The 27640-nt window shown below is 36.9% G+C and overlaps 1 protein-coding gene across 5 annotated transcripts; it reads left to right on the top strand.

The window, feature by feature from the left end:
* The first annotated feature begins 17 nt into the window (after positions 1–17).
* On the top strand, positions 18–27640 carry RASSF9 (Ras association domain family member 9). Of its 5 annotated transcripts, none has more exons than XM_072772967.1 (3): positions 33–117; positions 11430–11685; positions 22879–27640. In XM_072772967.1, exons 2-3 carry the CDS (start codon positions 11633–11635, stop codon positions 24137–24139), a joined length of 1314 nt encoding a protein of 437 aa, XP_072629068.1. In that variant the 5' UTR covers positions 33–117; positions 11430–11632; the 3' UTR covers positions 24140–27640. The 5 variants fall into 5 exon arrangements, with proteins under 5 accessions (XP_072629069.1, XP_072629068.1, XP_072629070.1 ...); XM_072772970.1 differs by lacking the exons at positions 33–117; positions 11430–11685 and adding exons at positions 376–469; positions 1352–1486; XM_072772968.1 differs by lacking the exon at positions 11430–11685 and having other exon boundaries at positions 18–117.

The following is a 27640-nucleotide window of genomic DNA, read 5'->3' as shown; positions in this document are numbered from 1 at the left end:
CCCGCCGCCCGCGCAGCCCCCGCAGCCCCCGCAGCCCCCGGCGCGACCTCGGCCCCGCGGCGCCGGCCCCATGGCTCCCTTCGGGCGGAGCCTGCTGCGGACCCGGCACCGGAGCAGGTGAGGCGCGGCGGGCGCCCCTCGGGGAGGCCGGGCCCCGGGGGGGGGGGGCGCTGGCCCGGGGCGGCCGGGGCGGGGTCGGCGCCGGGGGAAGCGCGGTGGCGGCCGCGGGGCTCGGGGCCGGGCAGGCCGGGAACGTGCCCGGAGGAGGTCGGGACCGGGCGCGGGAGGCTCCCGGCAGCTGCCCCCCCCCCCCCACGGGCGTTTTCCTGCGATTTAACTTTGATTCCTTTTGCTGCTTCAGGCCTGCAGTGCGCGTGGTGGAAATGTGCTAAATACGGGTTTTTCGCTCTTTCTCCCTCTCTCTGTTGCTGTGTCTCCCTCACACAACACACAGAGTTTTCTTGAGCCGGTAGGTGTGTCTCAGTCCCATTAAATATTTTAGTAACACCCCAGTGTTACTTTTTTTTTTTTTTTTTGTGCTAAAACCATGTGAGGATCATTTTGGACACGGGTTTTGGTCTTTTAATATATTTATTTGGGGAATAAGGGCTTTTCCATAACTCTCCTCTCCATCATGCTTGTTAGTACTTGTCAAAATTTACTCAGGGTAGATTTCAAAGCATCCAATTACACGGTAGGAAGTGACACAATTATTTCAGAGTGTCTGCAAGATAATTTGTGGTGATACAACCTAAAAGTCCATCTTTACATTTGGTGCGCAGACGGCTGCTTGAAAAATTCTGTTTTTAACTCATTCCAGATGCATTCATGATTCAGTTGATTGTTTGCTTAAGAAGCCAGAACAATAATGAGTACCATGAAACTCCCTAAACCAGTTCTATTTGCTAATAATTTGGTAACGGATCACAAATATGGCATTTCTTGTACCTAGTGAGACTACGCTAAAATAAAGGATTCTGGCTGGATATTCTTTAAAAACATGTTAATGATGGTGGTTGAAAATAAGTGTGTATTTTAGTCGGGTCAGGGCATTAAAACTATCCCAAAAGTCTTTCCTTGCCAACAGAAGACACTTACTACCTCTTTTTTTTAAAGAAATTTTTTTTGAGACTTACTACTTCCTAAATGATTGTTCAGTAGCATTATTTTTGAAGTATGTTGGTTTAAATGCCATCAAAAAAATATTAAAATTACTGGGGGCAAAGTTCGTGGTCTTACAAAACAGATGATGTTTCTGGCATGCTGATCCTTCTAAGCGTACTCTTACATCTTATAGTTCAGGGCTGCTTCATGTATGTGTGTTTTTGTTTTTGATTATTATTAATTCTAGAATTCTGTAACTGGTATGCCAAGAACTTTGTGGTGCGCCCCTGTGAGTTTCCCTCAGGGAGGTGCATGTCTACTTCGGTTATTTCAATTTTGCCACTGTGCCATCTACCCACAAAACTGGCTTTCATCCAGGGAGGTGAGTATACAGTTTTTAATATGAGAGCTTCTATGCAAAATTTTAAAATAATGGAGAGAACAATAAAAAATGAGGAGTTCAACAGTATTTCAAGTTTCTCTGAGAAAATGGAATGGTGCTCCCGGCGGTGATGCTTTATTAAGAACGTGTTTTGATAAAAGCGGTAATAGTGAGGTTATGTAGAAGTTGCTCTGATCCTTGAGTGCTTCCCTTTACAAATTTGTATTTTTCCACCCTTAAGAAAAATGTAAGCCACAGCAGCGGTCAGAGAGATAAAAATATGGGTATCTCAAACTAAGGGGTACAGAAGCCGCATGGTGTATTGAGATAGAATTAATGTGTATTTCTTTTTTTCAGTGTCCAGTATTTGCTATACAGGAGATATTTTTATTTTGTTCTATTTTTGCACCTTCTCAAAGGTGAAACTGTAGATAAAACTTAGTGACATGATTACATCTATCTATTTTGTTTGCTGGGTTCCATAATTATTTGAATAATCTTATTTGGACATATAAAAACTATCTTTCCTTAAATGACAGGTGATTCATCCTTTGATTGTAAATGCAATTGACGATAAGACATTTATCTGATAACAGCTAAGGCATTCCTCAAATATATAGTTTAAAACTTGTAGAATGTAAAGGAAGAATTTGAGAAACGCATTTGTCTATCTTGCGATGTATAATTTACACAAGTAAAGGAGCTACTTGAACATCATTGCATCTTTGTCAGCAAGGGAAAAAAATGCAGATTACTAAAAGGAATAGTAGGAATTTGAGATCATAAAATTTTGACAAAGTTTATTTATTGAACTTCTCTGCATCTATTCTCTTTCCGTCTTTTCAAAGTCTGAGGCATGAAATCTAGAAAATACGGCTTTAGAGAGAGCAGTGCCCTCTCTAGTCACCATTGTGTTTCTATGCCTAGGACGGTGCCTGGCATATTATGGACCTGTGATGCAGTTATTTATATGATGTTGTAAATTAAATTATAAAACATAGTTGCTATTTTATTCTCTACTCAGTGTCTGAGCTCAGCTGGTATTGTATACAAATGAATACTTCTTAAAGGATTGGTTGACATTTGATATAATCCAAAACCCAAGGAAATAGATAAACAATTTTATGGATTTGGACGCCGAGTTAATCCTATTCCACTAGATAATCTTTTTCTAAAATTTAAGAAGCATATAAATAAAAAACTGGGAAACAGTCTTTAGGAAATTTGAGAATAACGCATAGCCGTGAATGATTGTATTTTGGCACACAAAACTGGTATGCTTTTCATTTCTAACTTTCATGTAAATAAAAGAAATGGGGCCAATCTAGGATCCTTTATGTTTATAATCAGAATTAATCTTTTAAAATTTTCTAATTGTAATAACAGTGCCACAAAGGCTTCATCAGAAGGAAGAATTAAGTTTTGCGGTTAGGGTAAAAGTTGTGGGCAAGATGGATGTTTTCTCTGAAATTAGAAATATGGTGTTTTGTGAATTCTGCAGAATGGAGAATTGTTGTGTACTATTTTGTCTAACCTCAAATAATACTTAAAATGTCCCTGAAATTGGATTGAGAAATGTCTGATATTTGAGTACGTACATCTTTTTAGTTCCCAGGAGTTTCTGAAAGAGATTTTCCCTAATGATACTTGGTAACTTAAGTAGTTATTAGTTGGCAGCAGATAGCCCATTAGGAACAATGACTGGAATGCTCTATCTCTGGCAAAACTACACCGAGGGCAGTGAAGGCCGTGAAATTGAGCTCTAGGTTAAATCTTGAATTGTTACCCCAACTGTAAGCCAACTTAAAAATCCACTACATAAGATGTTGTATTATGTACTGTATTAATTCATGAAACATGTCAAGGCGATAAAGGTTCTTAAGTGGACTTTTTGAAAAAAGAATGTTTAAAAGTTTGTAGCTGGTTAACAGTTTTATTTATAGAACAACTTTATTACCCGGACTGCATAACTTAGAAAGTTTGGATGTTATTTGATTGGCATGTAGTTCCAGGAGATCTGATGATAGCTCTAAAAATTCCCTAAAAATGGGGCTGTCTTCTTTTAATTTTAGTTCTGAAAATAGAATCAAGTTGGGTAGTGGCATGTATTTACCTCCTCCAGAAGTATGTAGGTTCCAGTCCTTGATAGTTAATCTTTGTCTCTAGCAAATTGGCTTTCTAAAATGAGGAAATATGTTATCTGTACTATGTGTATGTGGAAAAGAAAAATTCAAAATGCTTCTGTGCTCTAATGTTCTTTAATGTATACTTGCCTCGGAATTTTTAAAGACATCTTTTTGGCAAAACACGTACAACACGTACTAGCTTTTTAAAAAGCTAGACTGTGATTCCATTTCTGTGTAACCTGTTGTAATTCTGCTCCTTCTAGAGAAAGTTTGCGTATTTGTTGATTATCATTTAAGAAAAATTACTAAGGTGAATGGTCACCCAAGGGCAAAGTAATTACTTCATGTAAATGGAATAGAATCGTGGGTATGTGTTGAGCACTGGAGGCGAAATGCAAGGTATTTCAAGAATAAGAATGACCAGTGAGTATTAAATATGCCAACAAACAAGGGAAGTTATCCTCAAAGGTTTCTATCTGCAGGTTAGAGTGGCCTCTGTTTTGATAAAGTGACATAAGATATCTATAAAACATTCTCATGAGTATACTCAGTGAGAGCAGGGACCTTACCCGTCTTGTTCCTTTTTAGATAAGCAGTGAATAGCTTCTCAAATATTTGTTGATTGAATAAATGAATTCAACATATACTCTTCAAATATAGCTGGTCCCCATACAGTACATGGGTCAGGGTACATCGGTACATTTATGTTGACTGGATGCATAGGTAACTGGAATGAATCCATAAGTTCAAAGTGGACCTCCCATTATTCCTGCTCTTAGGCGCAGCTCCTCCTTCCTATCAAGGGCCATATCTGATAAATAGACTTTACTGGGCTTTTGATAGAAAACAAACCAAAAGAGCAGGATAGCTCATCTTCTCAAGAGATGCTCTTCCTTCCTTTCCTGTTCCAAGCATGTATATCAGTGAGGTTTGGCAGGTGGTGGTGAATGGCTACTATAGATGCCACCACTAAGTGTGGAACATCTTCTTTTGAGATAAGAGGGAAATATGATTAGCAAATATTTGTTTTCTTACATGATACGAGGATCTGTTCTCTTTGTATAAGATAATTATACTTCATGAGACAAAGGGATATTCTAGAAATAGGCAGAAAAATATCTTGGCTAAGAATTCCAGCAGACATTAGGTTATATCTCAGATATACCATTACTAATCATGTGCCCTTGGGCAAATATTTAATCTTTTTAATACAACCACAACAATAATAATAGCATACAAGGGAAAATCCAAGTTTGGCAGTTAGAGGAGGGTTGCTTTTTAATACACAATTATGAATAAAAGTATTACTAAGGTGATTTTGGAAAAGACAACTGTACAAATGAGGCAGTCCTTCTGTTTAAGCTTCATTAGCTTCAGGGTAAGTCCACCTCTGCTAATACTTCTTAGAGCACTATGTGCTCTGAGTGATTTACACAATACATAAAATAATGTTGTGAAGAAGGTACTATTATTATTTTGCCTGTTTTACATTTGAAGCCATTAAGACTGAGCAGTGCAATAATTAGTAAGTGGCAGAGGTAGGATTCAAATCTGTGCCTTTAACCATTATTGCATATGGCCTATTTAGGACTTAGTTTTCTCATCTCTAAAACAGAGTTAATCCTAAACCATTAGTATGAGATTAAAGCTAGTTATATTTAAAGGACAGCACAATATTAGAATAGTAATACAAGCTCAATAAATATTCACTCTTTGTTTAGGCCTATAGGATTGAAATGCGATGAAGTATATCTAAGTTTTTAATATTTAGACATGGTATATTTTGGTCTTTGAAATGTCAGCAGAACTTCTCTATCCCCACTGATCATTTTTCCTCCTTAGATTTAAAGAGGTATATTATAAATTACTGAATATGGTTAGAATGAGTCTATCAGTGTTATATAAAACTATCTTTTGATCTTGACATAATATTTGAATTCTAAATTTTTTTTTTAATTTTTATTTATTTATGATAGTCACACACACACACACACACAGAGAGAGAGGCAGAGACACAGGCAGAGGGAGAAGCAGGCTCCATGCACCGGGAGCCCGACGTGGGATTCGATCCCGGATCTCCAGGATCGCGCCCTGGGCCAAAGGCAGGCGCCGAACCGCTGCGCCACCCAGGGATCCCAATATTTGAATTCTGATAGCTTTTAGGCTTAATCCTCACACCTCTTTTGAGCCAAATTTTTAGACCATTAACGATTTGGCAATGTGTAGCACGCCATAGTTTAAGGGATGTTTCCTTATGTGTCCTTGAGGAGTTTTTATAAAAAGAAAGGATACATAATTTAATTTTTTTAGTCTTAGATTTATCTAATAAAATGAGAGATTGAATTCGATTTTTATTTTTTTAATTGTTTTAAAGATTTTATTTATTTATTTATTTGAGAGAGAGAATGAGCGAAGAATGCACATGCGAGAGAGCACTAGTTGGGGAGGGAGAGGAGAAGCAGACTCTAAATGGGGGGGGGGGGCTGGAACCCGAACCATGACCTGAGCCAAAGGTAGATGCTTAACAGACTAAGCCACCCAGACACCCCTGAATTAGATTTTTAAAGTCCCTTTAATTTCTAAGGTTCTATAATTCTAAAATACCCACTGCAGAATAGAGTTTAATTCTCTTGTCTTGCTTGTTTACCTTTTCAAGATAACTTATGAAAGAGAATTAAAAGATGTGGACGCCTGGTGGCTCAGTGGTTGAGCCTCGGCCTTCAGCTCAGGCTGTGATCCCAGGGAGCCTGCTTCTCTCACTGCCTGTGTCTCTGCCTCCCTCTCTCTATGTCTCTCATAAATAAATAAATCTTTTTTGTTTTTTTTAAAGAAAGAAAATAGAATTAAAAGATAGATTTTTTTTTATGTGTAATTTTATTTTACCCAAAACATGATGCCTTGCCACATAACTCCTACCATGAAAGGTAGTATTATGGCAAAAATCAAATGTTTATTTCCAACTTGATTAGTTTATAAATTATAATATCTGGGAATTATTGAGAGTTTGCTGTTTGCTATGCAGAATTTTAAGCTTAATAACACAAGTATAAGAATATTAGGAGTAGCTGTCTTTTTATTTCAGTTCTTCAGGCCTCGTGGACTCTCTATTTGGTATTGTACCAGACATGCAAAGACACAACCTCATTCCTAAGAGATTAAACTAATTGAGAGAACAGCAGTGTAGTTAAATATCTCAAGCATGAACTTTCTTCCAAATCACTCTTCCATGGGAAACTATCTTTGACAGGATAGGTAAAATCACAATCTTTATGAAGCAATTAAGAAGACGAGAGTATACTCTCTTGCAGTTGTAGAAGGCTGTTCCTTTGTACAGTAGGTGCTCAATAAATGTTTTTGATTGCCTCTAAGAAGAAGTCTATGAAAGAGGAGTACATGGAGGTAAAGGAAAATAAAAGGAGCATCATCGTAATTAGATAGCATTTATTAAACTCCCACAGTGAGGGGACAGGCTTGGACAAGAGTAGGGAACACAATACGATGCATAAAAATATGTAGGAGGGGGCTGAATCACACGGTGGTAAGTCTGACTAAGATACAGGATAATCAAGAGATAAGGATCAAGAAGCAGGTGGAAATGGGGTCAGTTTGGCAAGATTCCATAATCTCAGCTGGGTTGGTTTAAAAAAAAAAGAATTTACAATTGAGGAAGTATACAGAAAAATTTTAAAGATCTGTGTATATAGCAGTATTAGACTTACAGTCAAATAGTGGCTGATGTTCCTTCTAATAATCATATTAATATTTTAAAGATTTTATTTATTTATTCACAAGACAGAGAGAGAGGCAGAGGGAGAAGCAGGCTCCCCTCGGAGAGCCTGATGGGGGACTTGATTCCAGGACCCCAGGATCATGCCCTGAGCCAAAGGCAGACACTGAACCACTGAGCCACCCAGGCGTCCCCTAATAATAGTATTAAATTGGTCAGTTTACATCAGTTTGTAAAATGGGGTTATTCTATTTTGTGGACATTTTTAACTTTATTAATGCAGATAGTGGTCCAACTTTAGCTAAAGTTTTTATGCTCACTGATTATGGTACACGATGGCTGAGGCTTCATGACGGACTGCACAGTGTAGGCTTGTTCTCAACCAATGACTAGGATGTTTTTTAGCCACCTCGGATACCTTCGGCTACTCTAATGCTCCTCATTCACTCTGATGGTTTTCAATCCCTTTGGAATTCCCTAAAGTGATGGTCCAACTGAGGGTACTTATGATCCAGGGACAAAGCATTAGTCTGGGGAGACCATAGTCTTTCATAGGAGATAGAGCTCGAGGATACCTATTTTTCGATCTGCAGCTAAGGAGCTTACATTTGCCTGGAAGCCATGAGGGATGCTCTTGAAAAACCGTGGGTGTTTCCATGGGGTAGACATATAATAACTGCAATCTCCTATGAAGAAAAGAGTTGTACACAATTAGGAAAAGTACTTGTGAGGCTATTGTGGACCTGAGATGCCATCTTTTTTTAATAGTGCCAAGAATTAGGCATTTTTTAGCAGAAGATTTTAAACTATTAGCCTTGGTTTCTTGACCATCTGTTCTCCTACTCTGATAATGAAAGCCAAGGAATTTCTTCCTAGAACTATTAATGATAGGCATGAAACTTAGGCTATGTTACTTTTTAAAAAACTGTTGATCATCTTTAGTGGTTCTACCTTTAATTAGGAGAACTTGATGTGATCACAGTCTCCAGGATTAAGTGAAATGACAACTTGTGCTATATAATACTTTCCACAGTCCGAGCATACTGCTGTTTTATCTGCCTTAGCTTCTAAAAACAAACCATTCATCAACTATCCCGCTTTGTCAGATTTGGCATCTACTTATATTTATTTGCCTGTGCTGACTCAAGATGATGGTTATTTGATGATTTTTTAAAAAATTCAGAAATATTAGATGAACCACATATTTGGAGGAGGATGAAAGATTAAAAATGAATCAGATATAGGCTATATCTGAGATATACAGACATACATAAATAATTAAAATATAAGGCAGGCATTTTAAGGTATCAATAAAATTCATGCATTCAACAATAAAATTTATTTACCTTGTAATATGTGCTAGATGTTTTAGGTGCTGGGGATAAAATAGCGGGAGAGATAGTCGAGATCTCTGCTCTCACTGAACTGATGGTGATGGGGTGGATAGGCAAACAACAGACAATAAATGAACAAGACATGTCAGATGGTGATTGTTGTTAAAAGTCATTATGGAAGCAGAATTTATAGGAATTCAAAATTGAGTGGATGGGGCAACAGAAAATATCGGGATGAGAAAAAAAGAATCAATAATAACTATAATTTTGAGTCTCAACTGGGAACATGATTGTATCATCACAAAGAACAGAAAAAATGGCACAGGTGATTTTGGGGAGGGAACATCAGGGTGAAGAGTGAAAAATGCAAGGTGTAATTTGTATGTTCCCAAATATTCCACCTCCAAACACCTGGTGTTTGGACACATTGCACCTGAGATAGGACTGTGAAAGCAGCCTTTCATCCAGCCTACTCTCATACCTCTGACGTCCATATGGGACTGATTAATATGGATTGTACTGCACCTGGAACAGGGCTTTAAAGGCAAAAGACTGGTTTCCTAGTCAGGGCCTTCGAGCTGACTAATCCTGTGCTAAACCCACTCAATCTCCGTGAAGCATTTAGCATCCATCCTTTTAGTGATCCTTTAATCATTACCTGTGGTCTAAGTTACTTCCAAGATGGCCATCACTTCCAAGATGGTCCAAGAGATTGTAAATTTCTTCTGTTTAGAGACTACAGGATCCCTATAATCCCTTGGAGAGTCATACATAGAATGATGTGGATATGGGAGTTTAAATAATGTCATAGTATTTAGATAATGTATTCTCGATTTTTGGTGCAGGTAAATCATCTAGGTCAGCGGTCAGCAAACATTTTGTGAAAAGGCCAAATAATTAATATTTTAGGTTTCTTGGACCATGATATCACTACCTCAACTACTAAACTCTGTCAATGTAGTATTGGAACAGTTGCAGACAATCCATAATTAAAAGAGCATGACTGTATTCCAATAAAACTTTACTTACAAAAATAGGTGGTGGGACAGTTGTAACTACCAGGCCCTAGTTGACTGGCAAATTCTCATTGCTTACTTCCCCCAAACGTACTTCCACCTCCATGCTGCAAAACATCAAACAAACATTTAGCATCTACTATGTTAGGCACTTAGGCTTTGTAGATGAAAGATTCAGTCCAGGACCCAACTGACAAACTAGAGAAAGAGAAAAGTAGAAAATGCTGTTACTGAATGCATCAAGAAAGGGCACCCATTTCCATCTGGGGTGGAGGCAAGGGGGTTATTCAGAGAAGGAAAGGGAATTTCCCTAACAGAAGGGACATTTGAAGAAGAGCGTGAGCCAAATGGAGAAGAGAGAGAAAGGGTAATTCAGGCAAGGAAATAGGTTACAAGAAAAGCCCGGAGTGAAAACAAAACATGAAATCTAAAGTGATAGATGACAATCCTCAGAGGGTTATCAGTAAATTAGGGATAGCTAGTTATCTACATATTAATGTGCATATTGACAAGTGCTTGCCTATGATTTGGGGGCATCCGGTCATGGAAGCAATCCTAGGAGTAGGCAGGAGAGAGAGGGAGAGGCAAAGACAGGAGAGGGGGGAGACAGATTTAAAAAGGACTTAGAGACCATTTAAAGACTTTAATAGGGACGCCTGGGTGGCTCAGCGTTTGAGCATCTGCCTTCAGCTCAGGTCATGATCCCAGGGTCCTGGGATCAAGTCCCACGTTGGGCTTCCCACAGGGAGCCTGCTTCTCCCTCTCCCTGTGTCTCTGCCTCTTTCTCTAGGTCTCTCATGAATAAAAAAATAAAATCTTAAAAAAAAAAAGACTTTGATCAAGGAAGATATAGAGGGAGATTTGTAGTTTTAAAGGAGCAGACTGGCAATATTCTGGAGCACAGATGTGAAGTGAGCAGAAGTTTATAATGAGACCGTATGTAATAGCTTACTGCAGTAATCTGTTGTGAAACAGAGTTGTCTGAATCATAATAATCGTGGTAGACATAAAGGCGCATATTTAAGACATTTGGGGGAATGAATAAAGCAGACTTACTGACTGGTTGTTAGAGGGGAATGAGACAAAAAGGAACCTGGGAAGACCATGGTTTTCAAGGTTGAGAGAAAGGATGGGTGGACCGCAATCACATTCTAGAAGGCAGATGGAAGAGTTTGGAATCTGAGAGAAGAGGATGATGAATTAGTTTTGATCCATCAAATTTGAGGTTCCTGTGGATTATACCATGTAAAGATGAAGTAAACAGGCAAAAAAGGAAGTTGGGAATGCAGGTCCGGAGCTCAAGGACAAAATATTTAGATTTGAGAATATCAGCATACAATTGACTGATAAAGTTGTTGACAACATTAGAGTCACCCACTAAAATGAGTTTAGTGAGACAAGAAATGAGTCACAGGAACCAAGGGGATGCCATTTGTATAGTTATTATTACTTATTGCATAATAAAACTTCCTAAAGTTAGTGGCTGAAAACAACACCTTGTTATTTGTCTTGATTCTTTTTAGATTTTTGTTATTTTAAAATATTTTATTTATTTACTTACATATTACTTGTTTATTTTGATTCTGTGGGTAAACTGGGGGAGGTTTTTCTTCTGGTTTCACCTGGGCTCTCTCAATGAAGGCCTCGGGTTGGCCGAGGTCTAGGTTCAGATGGGACAACTGAGAAGGCTGGGTCTCTCTCTCCATATGGTCTTTCATCTCAGGCTTTTTCATCAAGCAGCTGTACCAGGACGGCATTCCAGGAGGAAGAAAGCAGAAGCTGCAAGACTTCTTGAGGCCTGGACTCCAGAAATTGCATACATGGTTCTTACCACATGCTACTGGCCATGGCAAGTCCCAAGGTCTATTCAGGGAGGAGGAAATAGATTCCACCTCTTGATGGAAGACTCTGTGGCCACCCTGCATGACACCTACATTTATTGAATGTGCAGAGGAAGCAGAGCCTGGGCGGGATCTGTGAAGGAGAAGCTAGAAAGGTAAAGCAAGAAGCTTCGAGGGTGAAATCCAGGAGTCAAGACGTGGATTGCTTCAAGAATGGGAAGGAAAGATCACAATACATAATGTTGCAAAGAGGTCAAGTTGAATCAGTTCCAGGGTGCTGGGTTTGGCAGTTAGGAGATCTCTGACAAGCCTAAGAAGAAACGTGTCTGTTGAGGGTGGGTGCGGTGGAAATCACTTTATGGTCACTTTATGGTCACTTTGTGGTGGGCTCTTGTAACTGAAAAGTGGAGAATTAATGAAAGTGACTGTGGATTGCTATTTGAGTTTGTGAAGGAAAGAGTTGGTGCAAATGTGTGGCCAAAATGATAGTAGTTACAATGTGACAGGAAAGTGGGAAGGACCAGGGGAAAAGGTAGAGGATGAAAGGAGTTTAAAAGGGGATACATTTTAGGGCAAAGTTCTAGAGAAGGTGGAGGCAGTGAGATTCAGAGCATATGAAAAAGTTTAAAGTTTGGGGAAAGCAAATGGATATATGATGCTTTTGACCTGGATGACCACTGTGTTTCTCTTATCAGTGATACTTTCAAGTATCTGCTTTTTTAAACAAAATGACATGACAAGCCCCAGTATATTCCTGCTTCTACAAGGTAGACATCTTTTTGTTGCTCTGCAGGTAATTTATTTGTGACTAATGCAAAGAGCTGATTATTTCAGATGAAGCTTCCATTTGGAAGTCACATATTATTATAGAGTATGTTCAGAAAGTGAAAATCAGGGATAAAGGAGCTCATCTTGTGTTTTTAGCTATCCTACTGGATAATGTAAATTCTTACATATTTTTAGTGCCATTCAAATGCCAACAGATTTCAGAATCCATTTAGGGAGGGAAGAGTAGGTGGCTGCAGGCAGGTACAAGCTAAAAAGTCACCATCATTAGGAAATATCTTCCACTAAGTAGGCAAAACCTATTATGGATTTAGCTGCCCACAGGAAAACCCATGCTAATAGTTGGCATAACTACAACTGTCATTAAACTAAATATTCAGGCTAGGGAACTTTCCTTTAATAAGTATATGTATGGTTTGTTATAAAATATTTCTCTCAAAAGTACAAATAAACAAGGAAACTTGAGGTATTTGCCAGGCACAGGTGACACTGGGAATTGAGCCTAAGAATCTCCAATGAGATTAGATATTTGCTCAGCATTTCATCTGGTAAATACTATGTGTTAAATATTTACATTTTTTATTAAATCAATTTCCGGAATCTGAACTAGGAGCTTAATTTACTTAACCCCCAGTTGTCTCCAATACACATTCTTTACACATTCCTTTCCCTTTTCTCTGTTTATGGGATTTATATATTACAGCTTACCCTGCAATTATGTTACGTGGAGGGTTTTTCTTACCCTGCATGTCTGGCTTACTTCCTAGGAGATTAAATTGGCATTAGTAGAACATAAAATTTGTGATTTCCGTGTGTGTGTGTGTGTGTGTGTAAATCCTTAACCTCTTTGCCTCAGTTTCCTAATCTGTAAAATGGGTTTAACAGTAGGACCCATCTGGCAGGGTTGTGATAAAAATGAACTGAGTTAATGTATATAAAACATTTAGAACAATGCCTGGCACATACTAAGCATTCAAGAAAGTGAGCTACTATCCAATGTACCCTTCATGCACACCCCTTTTCTCCTTAGTCACGTCACTATTTTTTGAGTACCTGTCCTTCTACTATCAGGTCCACACATAATCATGTGAAATCACAATTTGAAGGGGTCTTCTTTACAGTCAAGATCTAAAGTATTTTTATTTGTTTATTTATTTATTTTTACATAAACTCTACTCCCAATTTGGGGCTCAAACTCATGACATCATCAGGATCAAGAGTCGCGTGCTATACCTACTGAGCCAGCCAAGTACCCTTCTAGACAAGATCTCAATTGGCATATTGCCCCAAGTTAAATCTCTTGAACCTCTTTTATTTAATCAGACTTTCTTCAAAGAGTTACAGGACTGGATAATGAACTGAAGACATTGAGGCCAATTACTATGCCTTTATTATTATTTATTAAATATGACTTAAGTTTTATGATTGTTTTTTAGTTTTTGGAATTTTATACTATATCGGTTCAGAGTCTGTCTCATGATTTTCAATAATGTTGAAAAAATGTTGGTCTTGAATTTTTAGAATCTAAGTGCAGCTTTTCTCCTTCTGAGCTACATGACAAATTCCTGAACATAAGGATCATCGTATCTTCTCTATCATTTTATCCTCAGCATTTATTCACATTGGCTAAAACTACAGTTTCATTAACAACTATTGAAACAAGTTATAAAACTCATAAGACCGTGATTCAGAATGGACAAGTTGTTTGGAAGATAACTAACTTGGGATGGATTCAATTACTTTTGCATAGAACTTAAAAAAAAAAATACATTTAAGCTTTTATCCTTACCCAATTTTGTCTTTAGATTTCTGTTTGTGTTTGGGTCATTCCTTTTATTACAAAGTTGCCCATTCATATACAAAATATAAATTTTTCTTTTTTTTTTTTTAATTTATGATAGTCACACAGAGAGAGAGAGAGAGAGGCAGAGACATAGGCAGAGGAAGAAGCAGGCTCCATGCACCAGGAGCCCGACGTGGGATTCAATCCTGGGTCTCCAGGATTGCACCCTGGGCCAAAGGCAGGCGCCAAACCGCTGCGCCACCCAGGGATCCCAAATTTTTCTCTTATATAATATTGATGAAGCTAAGTAATTTATTAACTAATTATAGTTGTACTGTGATAATTTTGATTATTGGGAAAAGATGCTATTAAATTTGGAAGTATGTGGTATTTTTGTTTGAAAATAGCATGTGATTTGAATGTTCAGCATCCAGACTAATTATTTATGGCATCCTCAACATTTTAAATTTTATGATTGGCATGAATTTGGGCTTGTAAACTCAAAATTAGTTCATAACCTTTGGTATGGAACTTAATTTGGCAGACTTGCTTTTTATCATCATCCATCTTTATTCTTCAATGAATTATGTGCTTTTATTCAAAGAAATGTGAATTTTTACAGGGTATTGTCAGGTTTGAGCCTGAGATAAATGTGCTGAGTTCAAATTTCTCTTCTTAATATTGTCTTGTAGCTCCCATTTCCATTCATCATTTCTGAAGCTTGCATTGTTGGGTTATTCTATCTCCCAGTATTATTTACTGATATGTTTTTAATATGAGTGCCACATCTAGTGAGCTATACATTGAAGGGTCTATTTGATTGGATGTCATACAGTGTGAGAGTCATACCTCTCTCTAGGGTAAGATGTTTTGAGAAAGAACTGCCTAAGAATGGTTTTCATAATTTCATAGCCATCCATCTTTTCTATAAAAAATACATTATGAGGCACTAAACCTGCTTTCTGCTGGATCAGAATCTGTGCAAGAACTAAGTTTTTTTCTCTGTTTTGCTATCTTGGATTTCATTAATCAGGATACAGGACACAAAAATGAATTGCATATGTATTCATGTTCATATGTTCCTCACTATAGCGTTGAATTGCACAGTGATATCAGGATAAAATTAACTTCTATCTTTTGAGGAGTATAAATGTTTTGGGGTTTAATAAATAACTTGAAGGGAATAGGTTGTATTATGAATGAAGAAAATACACAGGAGACAGTTCTCATTTCCTTATGGAATGAGAAGTTTGAAAAGCATTTATTTACTTTCACCCTCATAGAAAAAAACATATTATGACAATATCTTTGCTTGACCAAAGGTTGGTAAAATGTAGAACATTCACAACCCTTGCTTTGTATTCGGCAATCAGCACAAAGCCCCAGATTTGTAAATATAATGTCATCTGCCATTTCATTTGAGCAATAGTGACTTCTGGACAGTATTAAAATTCAGGGTGTCTTCTAAATAACCCAAGCGAGACAGTGTTTTGTTCAGTGTAGTTTTATCCCTAGGGTAGTTTTAAAGGCTATTTCTGACTTATCTAGACATTTTACGTGCCTACAAGGCCCCCTGCCTTGCCTGGGCACTAGAGATATTTTCTCTCATTTCCCACGGTTGTTTCTGGGAATTTCCCTTTCTTTTCTTTTTTTTTTTTTTTTTTTTTTATTTTGAGAGAGAGCAGGAGCAGGGGGAGAGGCAGAGGCAGAAGGAGAGGGAGAAGCAGACTCCCAGTGAGCAGGGAGCAAGGCTTGATCCCGGGACCCTGAGATCATGACCCCAGTGGAAGGCAGTTGGGTTAACCAACTGAGCCACCTGGGGGAGCCTGGGCTCAGTGGGTTGGGAGCTTCCCTTTTATCCTGTAAAGACTAAGGTATTGTTGGGCCAGCTCCTGGGGGGCTTGGTCAGTTAAGTGGCTACTTTTCGGCTCAGGTCATGACCTCCAGGTCCTGGGATTGAGCCCTACATCATCTCATCAGGCTCCCTGCGCAACAGGGAGTCTTCCTCTCCCTTTCCCCCTCCCCCCACCTGCTCATGTTCTCTCTCTCTCTCTCAAATAAATAAAATCTTAAAAAAAAGAAAAAGCTAAGATATTGTCTTGACCTCCTCTTCTCTCAAACTCTGGGTCCGTTCCTATTTCTGGTCTTTGTCCCTTCTGTCAGGGCAGAAGAGATTGCAAAGTAGTAAGAGAGCAACACAAAAGCCCCTTCTACAGACTCCCATCTCCCAGCACACCGCTGACACTGTGCTGGCCTCTTGACCATTTCCTTCATGTCATAGGTATTCAACTACTATTTCTTAATGAAGAACAAAGATTTACTAGTCCTGAATGGAAATTAAAGATTTACTAGTCCTAAACTAAAATTAACCCTATTCTGAATGTTTGTGTTTCTATTGGATCTAAATGCAGATATCAATATTCCTTAGGACCGGTTCTGAGATTAACAGAGGGAAATCCAGTTGGGCAGGATTAATAATAACAAACATAAAACAGGCTGTGGGGTGAAAGGAGAAAAGAATGTTGCGTTTGTATTCCATTAAGGAGAATGCCAACTTTCATCATTTATTTTAGAGTACTTAAGATGGGAAATGTCTCCTTTGTTTATTATTTCTGTTTTCATAAATTTTAGTATTAGATTTTCCAAGAAGATGCAAAAAAAAAAAGGGGGGGTGGTAAAAGGTGAAGCTTTGTAGTAGTAAATCTGGAACACAATTTTTCCATTGCACCACTATTAACATTTGTGGCTGGATAAGCTTTTACTGCTAGACAACTATTCTGTGCATTGTGGGATGATTATGTTCCCAGACTCAACACACTAGATGGTAGTAGCACCCCTGGGCTCTAACATAAAAATCAAAAATGTCTCCATGTATTGTTAATATCTCCTGGGGTGGGGGGGCCAAAATCACCCCTGATAGAGAACCATTGGTTTAGAAGGAAGGAATCTCCAGTTTAAAAAATAGGTAATAGGAATAAGAAGGAAACAGAATAGTGTTTGAGCATTGGACCAAGACTGAGATACGCCCCCAAAGCTCCACAGTTCTTCATCTTTCATACGGATGGATCCTTCCGTCAGAATGTTCAGGCACAGGTACCAGCAATAGCTGGGAACTGAAAAAGTTCTAACTATTGATTTCTAAGCATGGAATATGGTTCCCAAGAGATATAAGCAATTAAAACATTTCACTGAGTCACTCCTATACATAGCAGCTAGCTTGTGCCAGTATCAGACTTTCTGGGCTGACCTCCGAAATAGTTGTAATAGAGGTTCTATGGAAAATTTATTTGCATGTTCAAATATTTTCCATAAATATCTATAGACTGCATTCTAGTGATCATATACTGGGTTTTAAAAGCATATCTTGTAATGTAATTCTTAATTAGTGAATTATCATTTTAATGATTCTTATTGGTTTGAAAAGTAGGCCTCCATATGAAACATTTGTCCTAATAAGTTTTATATGTCAACTTTCAATTAAACTTTAATGTTAATATACACTAGGGATAAATGTTGCTCTTTGATTTTTTCCCTGTACCCCAACTTCAGCGTCCTTTTCCTCTGGACAACTGAATAAAGATGGCCACAGTTTATCCATTTATCTTCATTTTTCTCTGCTTTCACACAGAGTCTTTTCTCAGGAAATATGTATTTCCCGAGATCTTCAAATTGTCACTGTAATATCGTAGTAAGTATTTTATCTTAACTCCAGATTTAGATAGTTAATTTATCCTCTGATGCTTTGTGCATAATTACTCAGTGGAAGTGTGTTGAAGAAATATTTGGGTGTATTAACATTGCATTTGTAATTACAAGCCAACTCAGTTCTGTGTCATTGTTTTTGTGGTATTAAAATTAATTATCAATGGAGAAATATTTTCAATTTCATAATTGACAATAGAGTGAAGGCAAGAAATCCAATATTTAATTTTTATTATTTCAGAGTGAATATGGAAAAGTACCCGTAAGTGAAGTTAATACATGTTGTTTAAGAGTTTTATTTAGCATATAAATCTTATTTTTCTGATGATATTCCAAAAAAGGTAAACAGTGAATTATGAAATAGTTGAAATATATATATATATACACACACACATATATGTATATATGTATTAGTGTATTGAACCTCATTAGTACAATTTTAATCAAAATCAGAGGGTTATAAATCAGAGAAAGAATAAAATCATTCTTGGCTTATCTGTGATCCAAAGATTCTATTAATGATGCTTTAAAATGTCTCTTATTGACCAAACAGTTATGTTACACTGGAAGTACACATGCAAAAAAACTGATGAGTTGAAACAGGTGAAAAAATATAGTGAGGCAGGTTGGAAAATATTTGTAAAATAATATTGTTAACTACCATAGCAAGGTCAATAAGATTGCTGAATGGGCATACTAAAAACACTCCTCCCCTCTCTGCTTTAATAACAGTAATTTTGTTATTAGTGTTAATAACCTATATTTACCCAGTAAATTTTTCACAGTTCTCAAAGGTCTCTTACTCATTCTGTTATTTAATATTTGCAGCAACCTTATGAAAAATGCGAGTCAGATATTGCAGTATTACAGTGAAGGGTACAGAGGATTGGAAAATGAATGGATAGAAACTTCATCAGAGGCCATATTGTAAAATAAATACAGTTTTCAAAGTTAGAGGTCTGTTTAAAAAGTAGATTTTAAACATGATGAATCTTTTACTAGGTATGGAAGATTTATTATGGAAATTCATTGGTCATTACTTTTAAACATATTCAATCTAAGGGCAGAACTTTTGAAAATTATCTGGTTTGAATGATGGTTGTAAAAATCCCTCAAAATATTTAGAGATAAATGACTCAAGAAAATATAAAGATGTTTAAGGTAGACTTAAAAAAATGGAACAAGTGAGACTGTGAGGTTGCTATTAAGGCACTAATTTGCCTATACATAATGTGGAAATAATAGTATCTTTAGGTGTGCTTAATGACTATTAGGGTTACATTATCCACATGGGCTGAAAAGTAGCAGATATCTATGGGAGGCCACAATACACAAGCACTTAATCTTCCAAAACAAAAAAGGTCCCAACTGGGATAGGGGTATGGAAGTATTGGGGAATTGTCACCTACATCATCATTATTATTCGACGAAGGGTACCAAAGGATTCCCTGATCTCTGCCTCTCAGTCTGCTTCGCCACTATAGTGTAGGGCTGAAGAAGTTACAGGTCATGTGTCATCCTTTCTTACAGACCCAGAGCTCATGTTTCCAGAAAATGGAACAGGGCATAGGGATGACTCTTAAGAAAACAACAGTAAGGTCTGAATATATATTATGTGATCTGTCAGCTAATGCCGGTGCCCAGGCCTGTCAGTAGTTTTTTAGTATTGCATCAGAGTAAGAACAAGATTAACAAGGAAAAGGCACAGAAGAAGATAACACATTCTTGCACACTTTTCTCCATGACTGGCCATTGGGAAAAGTCTTCCCTTGACCAATGGAGTATTCTAATGGGACATTAGAGTTCCATTCCTGTCAAAGGCAAATTTATAAAATAATGTTCCTAGTAAAAAAGTAGTGTATTTTATGATTTTTTTCTCCAACTTAATCCACATATCTAAATGATCAAACTAGGGATGCCTGGCTGGCTCAGTCAATAGAGCACGTGACTCTTGATCTTGGGGATGTAAGTTCCAGCCTCATATTGGGTTTAAACATTTTTTTATTTTTTATTTATTTATGATAGTCACACACAGTGAGAGAGAGAGGCAGAGACACAGGCAGAGGGAGAAGCAGGCTCCATGCACCGGGAGCCCGACGTGGGATTCGATCCTGGGTCTCCAGGATTGCGCCCTGGGCCAAAGGCAGGTGCCCAACCACTGCGCCACCCAGGGATCCCCTCGTATTGGGTTTAGAGATTACTTAAAAAATTTTTTAAAAAGAGAATCATCAAACTAATAAACTTGTTTTTACATTGCACTCTGGAGCCTACTTTCTTGCTTGGGTTTGAATCCTCAATGCACCTCGAACTGTGCAAGTCATTAAAAACCCCTGTGCTTTAGTTTCTTTATCTGTAAAATGGTGATAATATTATTACCTACCTTATTATCCTACCTTGTGAGGATTAAATGACTTGAGACTTGATATACGCAAGAGCTTAGAACAGTTTATTAAATGTTTTATGGCCGATGGTTATAATCTTTAGTGTTATTTATTTTTAGTAGGATATTTTTTTAGTTTAACCATGAATACTAAAAAAATAGTATAAAATAAAGATGTCCTATGTTCTTAGTTTTAATGTAATAGCTATTGGCATTATCTTATAAGCTTGACAATTACAACAGTTACTCCATTTTGTTATTTTTACCATTATTTATGCAAATTACATATTGAAATACTTGTAATTTTTAAAAATATTTTATTTTTATTTATTCATGAGAGACACAGAGAGAGGCAGAGACACAGGCAGAGGGAGAAGCAGGCTCCATGCAGGGATCCCGATGTGGGACTCGATCTCGGGACTCCAGGATCACACCCTGGGCTGAAGGCAGGCGCTAAACTGCCGAGCCACCCAGGGATCCCCAAAATAGTTGTAATTTAATATAAAGTAAGTGCATGGCGCATGGTTTACTTCTTTTCAAATTATGCAATTTGAAAGGTAAACTTCCAACACCTGCATAAAGTAAAAAAAAAAAAAAAAAAAGTTAATTTTGAGTATCTCGTATGCATGATCCAAACAGATGAAAGTAATGATTAATTTAGAAGTAATTTGTGCTGTAGAGCCATAACACAAACAGTAGTTACTTTAAGTGCTTATTTATTTTTGCTTAGAATGTATTTGTGTGCTATTCCTCTACTAATTAAAATATGAAATAATTCTATTGTTCTAAATTCTATTCTACCCACTTGTTGCTGCTTAGAATTATTGAATGATGAGTTGTAAATATTATCAAATATCACATTATTCAATGCTGGCTCATTAAATGTTAAATATTTTATAAGAGAATAATTACAGCCCCGTATGACTTTTTGAATAATTATTTATAAAATTTTGGTAGAGTTGGATATTTAAATTTGGAGGGTATCCTTTTTTATTTGGTGTCATTGATTTGTTCTTTCACTGTTAGTAGTCACTCTATGACCTCAGGAAAGTCAATAACCAAGGTGTAATAATTGGGCATTTAAAATAAAGATAATCCTGCAGGATTAGTCACTATTGGTACTAAAACATAAACACTATAAATTCTAAGTGTTAAAACATTCTAGAAGCCAGGGAAAATTTCTTTCATATAATACTTCAAGAATCATATGCTTTGAGGGTGCTACATAAATAAAGTAACTTTCACAGCAAGCCAATTACTATTTGAAAATCTTGTCTCCACAAATCATATTGGATTATAATTCAGTATATGTCATTTCTTACCATTCTTTTAAGGAGATATTATGAAAGACAGGGTCAATTTGATTTACGCTCATGATGGAAATACAATCATAAAAATTCTCTACAGGGAATAGCCTAGAAACCACTGAACTTTCTTCTTTTACTACCTCTGTGGTTTTTTCTTTTCTTCAGAAAGCTGATTTTTCCCTGCCCCTCTGTGCTACAAAGGAGATTACAATCAAGTCTTTACTTGTATATACGTCCCACCTCTGACCACTTCCTAATACCTCTGCTGCTAAAACCCTAGTCCAGGCAATTCTCTCTTTTTTAGATCTCTGCACAAGGCTTTCAACTAAGCTTTCCTGCCTCTGCTTTTGCCCTCCCCCCCCCCCCCTTTTTACACCCATGCCATTAAACAAGCCAGATATACCTAAAGCATAAATTTGATCATAAATCTCCTTTGCATAAACCTTTCTCATGGCTTCTCCGTAAAACTGGAACAAAATCCAAATGCCTTATCCTGGGATATGCATTTCTGCTAGATCTCATCACCTTTCATTCGACCGTTCCTCCAGCAACAATCCCCACCTCCACTACCCTCAAGTCTCCCAACTACATTCTCATTCTTTCTGTCTTTAGAACACATGCCTCATGACCCTTGCACTTCTGTTCACTTTTAGAATTCTTCCCTCAGATCTTTGATTGCCTCCTCAAAATTTATGCCCCTATTCAAAGGTCATCTTCTTAGAGAAGTCTCTCCTAAATACTCCGAATAAAATAGACTTCTCTTTCTTCCAAGTCTTTCTCTGTCTCTTTACCCTGTTTAATTTTGTTTAGTATTTACCACTACCTGCTATTACAATAATCATCTGTGTTGTCTTCTCCTTTGTGTACTGCTGTGTCTTTAGTATTGTCAGACATGTCTGGCATATGGTTGGCATATAATAAACATCTGTTGAACGAAAGTATGGCTGTTTTCAATAATGGGCTGTTTTTTAGCTCTATGACTCTACTATCATCCCAGCATTCCTACCTATGCTTCCATCGTCTTTCTCTGGTCCTAAGGCTCCAGGCAAAATGGTCGTATTTTATCTCTTTTTATTCATCTCCACTTTGATTATTGTCTTAACTCTAGCCATTCTGATCGTAGTTATATTGTGGCTGACTTCTGTAGATAAAATAGCCTCAGTTGTCTTTGATGACAGTTTGCTCTTTCCAGAGCCCACCAGGGAATAAAAGGAATTAAGATATTTTCCAATTTTTTTCTTGCAGTAAAACTTCTGATTCATATGTAGTCTCAAGCTCAAGATACAGCTCTCATTAAGGATAAAATCTGGAAAGAGTATTAAAGTTAAATCATGTTTCTGAGCTTACACAGGTGATGACAGAAATATAATGTACTTTGTTTTTCTTTTAGATCTCCCACTAAAGGCATGGATTCAGAGGAGAAGGAAATTGTGGTTTGGGTTTGCCAAGAAGAGAAGATCGTCTGTGGGTTAACTAAACGCACCACCTCTGCTGATGTCATCCAGGCTTTGCTTGAGGAACATGAGACTACATTTGGAGAGAAACGATTTCTGCTGGGGAAGCCCAGTGATTACTGCATCATAGAAAAGTGGAGAGGCTCAGAACGGGTTCTTCCTCCACTCACTAGGATCCTGAAGCTTTGGAAAGCTTGGGGAGATGAGCAGCCCAATATGCAATTTGTTTTGGTTAAAGCAGATGCTTTTCTTCCGGTTCCATTGTGGCGGACAGCTGAAGCCAAATTAGTGCAAAACACAGAAAAAGTGTGGGAACTCAGTCCAGCAAATTACATGAAGACATTACCACCAGATAAACAAAAAAGAATAGTCAGAAAAACGTTCCGGAAACTGGCTAAAATTAAGCAGGACACCGTTTCCCATGATCGAGATAGTATGGAGACATTAGTTCATCTGATCATTTCCCAGGACCATACTATTCATCAGCAAGTCAAGAGAATGAAAGAGCTGGATCTGGAAATTGAAAAGTGTGAAGCTAAGTTCCACCTTGATAGGGTAGAAAATGATGGAGAAAATTATGTCCAGGATGCATATTTAATGCCCAGTTTCAGTGAAGTTGCGCAAAAGCTGGACTTGCATTCTGATGAAAACCAGATTTTGGAGGACCTGACTGAAAATGACGGAATCGTACACCTGGAGGAAAGATTAGCATATTACCGAATGCTCATTGAGAAGCTCTCTGCTGAAATAGAAAAAGAGGTAAAAAGTGTTTGCACAGAGATAAATGAGGACGCAGAAGGGGCAGCTGCAGGTGAGCTTGAAAGCTCCAATTTAGAGAATGTCAAGTGTGATTTGGAGAAAAGCATGAAAGCTGGTTTGAAAATCCACTCTCACTTGAGTGGCATCCAGAAGGAGATTAAATACACTGACTCATTGCTTCAGATGAAAGCAAAAGAGTATGAATTCCTGGCCAAGGAGTTTAATTCACTTCATATTAGCAACAAAGATGGATACCAGCTAAAGGAAAACAGAGGGAAGGAATCTGAGGTCCCCAACAGCAGTGGGGAGGTTCCCTCCTTGACTCAAAGAGTATTTAACTTGTATACAAATGACACGGACTCAGACACTGGTATCAGCTCTAACCATAGTCAGGACTCAGAAACAACTGGAGGAGACATGGTGCTATTGTCAACATAATTTGACTGGCTTGTCTCTGATCTACCTTAATGTTCATGTTTGTTTAATAGGAAACTTTATTTTAGATGTCACATTCTGAGAACGATGTAAATCATGTTAAGTATTCAGTAGCTAATACAAACGAGAAAATTTATTTTTGATTTAAGAGTTCTAAAGTGACCTAATTATTACAAGTTCAGGCGGTGAGCTGTTTATTAGGAATGCAGCACAAATAGCTTGCAGGTGTAGAACAGAAATAATTTGATGGGAATTATAATCTCTTACAGTTTCTTTGAGAAATGATTTATGCAAACAGAACCAGTTCTTAATATTGCAGTCAATATATTGGAACTATTCACGTGAACAAGTAAAATCAAAAATGCGCTGTAACATATTTTTTCAAAGCTGTATTATTGGAATTTTTAAGTCTGTAAAGTACATGACAGCTATTCTGTTGTAACTGTATGAATTCAAGTCTTGGTTCTTCCTGTTGATACTTAGAATGCACTTCATCTCTGTCACTTTCTGAACCCCTCTACCTGTTTTAAGATGACGAGAAGTGGGAAGGGCTGCCCATGGGACATGTATATAGATCTAGCAGTGGATTGGATGGGGGTTACAGAGGAGAAAGAACCATGTTGTTAAGAACTAAGTCTGGGCTTTCTCTGACAAAGCAAAAATCTTCTGATCGAACAAATAGTGGGAGCAGGTTCGTTTTTTGAGTGAGGTGTGATGTGGGTTACAGAGAAAATCACAGGGTCGCAGTCCTGTTTATTTACACCCTGTCTACAAAAGTCCAAGAGAGGCAACTTGTGGTCCTTTGTGTGGGTAAAACAGAGTTCTGTATACTCTAAGTATTAGCATTTTGTCTCTGAACCTACAGAGGGGAACTCACATGGACAGAAACCTTTTATTCTGTTACACTGGAATTCAGATTGTCTCTGTAGATCTTCAGCTAAGGTGCAAAAAAAAAAAAAAAAAAAAAAAGATTAGCTTTAGCTCTAACCCCACTCCTCCCCCAAGGATGCTAGTAAATATCCAACAAACTGAACGGATAATATAGGATAATTTAGATCCTACCTTGAGTGACACTCATTAGAGTGCCAAACTAGGCTTGGTTTTACCTGGTGTTTAGTTAGGAAGTTTTCCTCCCTCTCTCCCTTCTCTGCTTCTTGCCAGTAAACACATGATGTCATCATATTGTAAACAGTTAGTTTTATTGTACTGTTAAATAAATATCACTGTGGTTTTTTTTTCTTTAAGACACTTTTCCTGTATGTCAGTGTCCATGCAAGTAAGAATATTATTTTACTTAAGTTTTCATATGTGGATATGGTGAAGATTTGTTTTTCTCATTCCTTTTTATTCCCATTCTTACTGTAGTGCATGTTTTAACTGAGTTTCCTATTTTTTCATTTCTCCATCCCCCAGACTTTTCACCAGTCTTTGGGAAGATATTTAGAATGTTTAGGATTTCACTTTTGGAGAGCATCTATCTGTGTTATTATTTCTCACACCTAAGATAATGCTAAGGCTTCGGTTGAAATTGGCTAGTAGAGAATGTAGGAATTTCAGGGAAAACATATTGATTAAAAAGTAATAATGTTAACATTACTAATTTAAAAAAAGAAGGGAATTGAATAGTCATCTGAGAAAGGGAAGTTTATTTGCCAAATATCTCATTAAATCATTCAACAATAGGGCAAGTTATTGATAAAGTCATTGTTCACTTCTGGGGATTAAATTCCTAAGATTGTCATTAGTGATAAACCAATTGCAATGTTGAAAGCAATCTCTTTGGATTACTCTGGTGAGAAAATAATGAAAAGAACATTACTTATATGCTATAAAATTTGATTACTTATCTGAATTCAGAAGAGGTTCTGATAAGAGATCAGACTGGACAGATAATTTCATTTTAGAATCTTTGAATTAACTTCTGCTTTTATATAGTTAAGTACAGTGATACATTCTAAGGACCACTCCTATATTTTTACAATATGTTATATTATAAGCTCTTGTCAGAAAGCAGAACCATTGATTTTTAAATTCACTTTAGAATTTCTATTTGTTTTTTAGTTACACAAATGTATTTGTGCTTTTGATTCATGAGAATATTAAATCTTCAGTTACCATGCTGAATCTTTAATTTAGAGTAATATATTAGTACAGATATAAGGCAACTACAATTGCCCTCATCTCTGGATACTGAGCTATTCTTTATTAAATTGAGAATTTGAATTATAAATATAGAACTTGACCTAAGCTTTAATGTTTAGTTTTAATTATGTATAGAATCTTTAAAGTGTTTATAAATTTTTGAGTAACCTAACAGGTTAACTATGAAATTGCTATATGCAGCTAGAAGTAGCAAACCAAAGCTGACTATTCTTCCTTCTTGTAACATCTTATATTTTCATGGACTGTACTGTGTTCATTCTCCCCCTCGTAATGCCTTTTTTCCCCTCCATCCACCATACATGGAAACCTACCCATTTTGCTTTTTTAACATGTTATGTCTTCTACGAAACACTTATTCCATTTAATCAGTTGTAATATCTTATCTCTGAGCCTACAACTATTTTAGGTGTACTTTTCATAGAGGAGCACTTATATTACTGCTTAGTTTATATTTATTTATGCACTTACCTAATTTCCCTTGCCCAATGTATTTTTTACTGTTTTATTACTTTGTTTTCTGTCTTATTAACTGTAATCCCTCCAATCAACCTCTTTACCTCTTTGCCCTTCAATTTTTGAATTGAAATGGTAAATTTTAGAAGGCCGCAGCCATTTAAAAAAATCATTTCTATGTGTGATAAATGATGCTCATGAGTTTTATATGTAAATATGCATTTTAGCAGACTTAAAAGAGTAACAGTAATTCTACTTATGAATTCTTTAGGGGAGGCACTAAATCTTTGTGGTATGAAAAAAATTTTAAATTGGTAAATTTTTTATTTTAAAGTCAAGGTTACTGATTTAAGGCAATGCAAATATTACCTTTTAAAGGGCTCTCAATGGTTAAATTATGGTATTTTCCTTTGCATTGTATGCATGTAGGAAAAAATATATTATCCTGCATAATATATTGAATTGAATGGAGTTGAATTTTAAGTAGTAGACACAAACTTTCAAACAATGTCCTAAATGAAATAATCTATTTTATTTTCTCTAACTCAAAAAAATAAATGTCCTCTCAGTGTATTGAACCTATTCTAATCTATTAAATTTTTATTTTTATATTATTTAAACATTGTACGTGACAAAATATACTTCTGTGGCTGCATTTTATAGTTTTTCAAAATAGGATTGTTGTTTTATTTAGAATGTATTTTTCTAGTTGACAAAAGCAATATCTTTTAATCCAGATATAGATTTTTAAAAAATATTTAGGCTATTTCTTCTCATACTACCTGACTGGTTTAATAAACCTGATGTAACAAATATAAAATATATATCATTTCTTCAAGTGTAACTAATCCAGAATAATAAAAGAAATAGTTGTATCCTTTCATGTGA

This window comes from Canis lupus, chromosome 13 (genome assembly GCF_048164855.1).
Source record: "Canis lupus baileyi chromosome 13, mCanLup2.hap1, whole genome shotgun sequence".
Lineage (NCBI taxonomy): Eukaryota > Metazoa > Chordata > Mammalia > Carnivora > Canidae > Canis > Canis lupus.
Note: the sequence above shows the minus strand (reverse complement) of the source record. Positions and strands in the feature narration are given on the sequence as shown.

Bases quoted from the DNA above. Each gene is read 5' to 3' on its own strand.
- RASSF9 (XM_072772967.1), top strand. From the start codon at position 11,633: ATGTGCAGAGGAAGCAGAGCCTGGGCGGGATCTGTGAAGGAGAAGCTA. The intron at 11,686-22,878 runs GTAAAGCAAGAA...TTTTTCTTTTAG, and splicing joins GTGAAGGAGAAGCTAGAAAG to ATCTCCCACTAAAGGCATGG.